The following is a 4,570-nucleotide window of genomic DNA, read 5'->3' on the forward strand; positions in this document are numbered from 1 at the left end:
GCATCTCATTTCTCTTAACTACTCTGACTGGAACAGTAATCCTATCCTTCTAGCATCGTGATGACAGAATGACCAGCATCACTTACAGCACGGTGACAACTCCAAATAAATGCATCATGGCTGTTTATTAAGGTTTTCACTTGGTTGTCAGTATTAGTGCTTCTTTAGCATGTGCAGTATTTCAAATAGCAGAGAAAACATGGTACATTTTACAGTTTCCTTCCAGCTTATAGAGCCAAGTATTACATCTAAATGAAACCTTAACGCAGCACCACTAGCTTGACTGATGCCACTCTGAGCTAAAACTAGCACACAGATGTAGTGAATGTAAGGCCCAGCAGTTCACCTCCAGACTATAACACTGAAATATTCAGTGAAACACTCACCGTTCACAGACATTGCCGGCATCACCAGAGACATCTTGGGCCGGCTGGTTTTATTGTGGCTGATGGCCGGTAACAGCAGGTGGTCCTGTGGGGAGAAACACAGGTGTGGATTCACTGTGGGCTGCTACATCTGCTGTGTGCTGAGCTGGAGGACAAAGACACGCTAGCAAAAGGTAACATTAAGGTAAACGATGCATCATCATCAACCAGAAGGTTGAGTCCTGATACTACAGCGGTAGCTCCGAGGGGTGCAGTCCAAGCCGACATGTTGTGGTGTTTCTCTAGTTTGTCTGGATTGAGCTCCATTGTCTTACCCGTCTGAAAGAAACGACGTAGAACGTGTCCTCTCTGCGGTCGATGGCATCCAGGAAGTCGCTGTAGGTGACCTCAGGACCAGGAAGCAACTGCAGTTGACTGCAGACAGCAACAAGAACCAGGAGGGAGACAGAACAAGTGCAGGGTCATTGTTAAACTCGGCTCCAGGAGCACATAACGGTTCCCTCCTGCCTGGAGCTGAAAGACAGTTCTTTCTTTAATGAATTAAAACACCAAAGCAGTTGACACACAAACCGAGTTCTAGCTGCAGTGGTTTGGATGTCATCTGGCTTCTTGTTTTAGCTTTTGGATCAAACAATGAAGCATAAAAAAATGAATGAGCAATGTTTAAACTATTCCTGTTTCACTTCTGGATGTTTTGCTTTTTCAGACTCCTGAAGTTTTAGTTTCAGACTCAGTTCCAGCCAGCGGGAGCACATGGTTTTCACTATTAGTTCTCAGTTTCACAACAGTTTGCATTTCTCTTGACACTTGGAGTGAAATAACTGACAACTGTGTGTGCCTGCCTCACTGGGAACTTAGAGGAGAAAGTAATAATGTGTTTTAATAAGGAACAGTTTGCCGTACCTGTCTATGGTGCGGTGAGCCTGGATCGGCAGATATCTGGAGAAGTTGCTCTTCCTCAGCTGAGCTTTCTGCATCACAACAGAGTTACACAATCAATGGGAATTTACCTCTGATTAGTTCATCTACAAGGGACACAAAAGAAAGTACGCATGCTAGTTTACAAATAAATCCTTTCCTGAGAGTTACTTTAGCTGAACATAATCAGCAACTGTGTGTTTTCCTCCTTGTTAGAAAACAAAAAAGCCGAACTCAAAACGCAAGGATTCACTCGGTTTCTTTGCTGTGAATTAAAACAGCAAGCTTGAGGAAACAAGGTAAAAGACAGGGAGAGCAGCTCCAGCATCAGCACTGGAAGAGGAAGAGGAGGACGTCCCCTACCTGGGCCATCTTGGCCTTCTTGGCCATCTTTGCTTTCCCTCCAGACTTCTTACGGTCGATCTGATGGCGGTGAACCCAGCCCCTCAGCTCGTCCGCCAGCCTGGAAAACAACAGGCCAGGTTAGTGAGCTTGGAGCAGCAGGGAGAAACACTACAGTGACAGAGAAGCTCAGACGACACGACGTATGACATATGATTTCAAATTCTGAGGAAGGAGGGCAGGAACAGATCGTAGCAGTTTACTCAGCGGTTTATGATTAAAATTAAGTTAAAAACAAAGGTGGGGAGATGAAGGAGGATCAGAGAGCAAACAGTGAAGACACAGACTTGTGATACAAAGAGGAGCTCCGCCGTGTCTGACTGACCTGAGCGACTCGGAGCGGTTGAACTGTCTGCAGTCTGACGAGGTGAAGTAACGGTCAATGTCCTGAAGAACCAGGTCCTTCACGTCACTGAACACGTCACTCAGGTTCCTGCAAACACACAGGCAGACATTCAAACAGACTGAGCACTGGTACAGCACATGGCCTGCTACAGGATGTACATGAACAACACTCAGGAAGTCCACGTCAGTGTTCAAGGAACACAGTTCTTCATATCCAGCCAAAAAAAAAAAACCACTGTGACAATGGCAGTGAGCGACATGTTGAAGAGCCAGTTCTGGTAAATGTGTCTGAAAGCAAGAGTGTCTGCATTCCTCTTTATCAGCTGGAGAACAGGAGTGTGAAATTCATCTGTCTACTTTGACTTGCTCACACTGTCGGTGACAAATATTTGAGAGAGGAGAGGCGGTTTCTAAAACAACATGAGAACATGTCACAGCTCATAACCTCTGAGGTGTAGGAATCAGTAATGAAGGCTGAAGCTGAGCTGACAGCGTCGTTCATCTGCTGTTTCCTCTCTGAGCAATTAGACTTAGTTTTCTTTAGCTTGTACAAACTAAAGGACCCGCAGCTTAGTAAACCATCTCGGCTGAACACTGCTCATGTCAGTGTTTCAGTGTGTTCTGCTCCTCTCACCTGAATTGAAATGCCTCTGGAGCATATCTCTCCGCCTCCCCCTTCTTCCATCGATCATCCCCTGGGTCGTCCTCCATCTCTGTCCTGTCCTCCGCTCTGCTTGGAGGCTCAGCAGCCACCTGCCCGATGTGGTTGGACCTCTAGCAGCTGGCGTCCTGTAAATGACACCACGCTGTCCTGCAGGCCTGTCGACAGTGTCTTGTCTGTGATGCTGCAGAGACGAATACCAGTGTGACTTAAGTCTGAGAGTTAAAATAGTTCTACATTTTTCTGCTCTATGTGCAAAAGTAAGTAAGAAAACACAGAAGCGAGTCATGAAGAAGAGCAGCTGCATCTGAACCTGCAGCTCATCTGGATTCTGAAGGGAGTCGTGTGTGCAGGATACCTGACGGGTCCAAAGCTGAAGGTCAGAAACAGCAGAATGGCCATGACACAAACGGCTCTCTTGTTACTCGCAGAGTCGCTGCCCTGAAAAACAGAAAGAGAAGCAACCTGGACTGTTAGCAGTGCTCGTTGTTCAGAAAGACTGTACATATACAGAGAGACATACTAATATACAAACATTTACACTTCCTTTGTGACTTCTGTTTTTTTTTTTTTATTCTTTGTACTTATTTTCCTCTGTGTCCATTAATCAAATTGTTTAAACTCTGACATTTATTCTGTCACAGCAGTTACCAACACCTTCACAGTACATGTGCCTGTCTGGTTTGCAGTGTATGAATTCCTGTTCGACACTTTCACACCAGTTTCCAGCATCAGGGTTTACAGGTTTAACTGATTTGTCTCTTTTGTTTTCTGCAGGTCAGACTGGATTTCCCTGTCTCACCCCGACCTTGCTCAACATGTTAACTCAATTCACATGCAGCAGCTGTACTATAAACTCCTCTACGTGGTAAATAACCATGTAGAAGTATTTACTTAAACTTTGTATTTTAAGACAGAAGCTGTCACTTTTGAATGAGTCTTAGTTGCTTTGCTTTGTAATGTTTTTTTCATATGGACAATTTTAGTTTATGCCGTTTCTTGCCATGTGTTCTGCACCTTTGTTTTTACTGGGCATCACCTGCCCAGGGTCTCTGGATGAAAACTAGCATGATAAAGATGATGATTAATTACCAGTGTTCTTGGTAAATAAAACTGCACATTGCTTTTGGCACTGAGAGCAGCCCAGAAAAATAAAGCTCATCAGAAATGGTGAACAGTAGAGGATGGTTATGCAAGATTAAACTGGAGGAGAAAGACGAAAGGTGGCAGCCCTCCAAACCCTTGTTGTTGGTTTATGTGTTGTTTGGGTTAAAGGGGGAGTTCAGAGGCAAAGCTGAGGAGAAAAACAGGGTCAGCTCCACTGACCCTCACCTCTTTCCCAGCTAGTCTCTCCCTCAGCGCCTGGTTCTCCCTGCGAAGTCGTTCGTTCTCCTGCTGGGCCTCCCTCAGCTGCGTCTCCAGATTCTGCAGGTACTCCTTCTTCTTCTTCCTCGACTGGCAGGCCGACTCTCGGTTCTTAATCATCCTCTGCTGCCGCTTCAGCACCTTCATCTGCATGAGGAGGATGAGGAGGCAGAAGGCAGATCCAACAAACAGAATTGGGAATGAGTTTGAAATAACAGAAGACAAAGGGACAGAGTTGGAGGAACAAGGAGATTCAAAGCATGAATAAAAAAATTTTAAGAAATAGAGGGATGAGCAGGAGGATGTTGACAAAAGACATGTGAGAAGAGCAGAAAGATTAGATGACAGGAAAGAAGAGAGAGAATAAGTGAATGGGGAAAAGAAAAAAGGGAACAAAGTTCAACAGATACATGATACAATCAACAACCTGAGGGTAACAGTGTTCATACATCACAGCAGTTATGTAGAGTAAGAGGTGTCAAGCGGATCACAG

The 4,570-nt window shown here is 45.1% G+C and overlaps 1 protein-coding gene across 1 annotated transcript in view; it reads right to left on the reverse strand.

Moving 5' to 3' along the window:
* The window catches only part of atf6b (activating transcription factor 6 beta), a 14,075-nt gene that overhangs the window by 1,925 nt on the left and 7,580 nt on the right, over window positions 1–4,570 (reverse strand). Inside the window, 9 exon segments of the mRNA XM_020587575.1 lie at window positions 387–471; window positions 701–800; window positions 1,290–1,357; window positions 1,668–1,767; window positions 2,032–2,139; window positions 2,686–2,807; window positions 2,809–2,896; window positions 3,071–3,153; window positions 4,045–4,224. Coding sequence (XP_020443231.1) covers window positions 387–471; window positions 701–800; window positions 1,290–1,357; window positions 1,668–1,767; window positions 2,032–2,139; window positions 2,686–2,807; window positions 2,809–2,896; window positions 3,071–3,153; window positions 4,045–4,224 — 934 coding nt within the window.

Source organism: Monopterus albus, unplaced genomic scaffold, assembly GCF_001952655.1.
Source record: "Monopterus albus unplaced genomic scaffold, M_albus_1.0 scaffold462.1, whole genome shotgun sequence".
Lineage (NCBI taxonomy): Eukaryota > Metazoa > Chordata > Actinopteri > Synbranchiformes > Synbranchidae > Monopterus > Monopterus albus.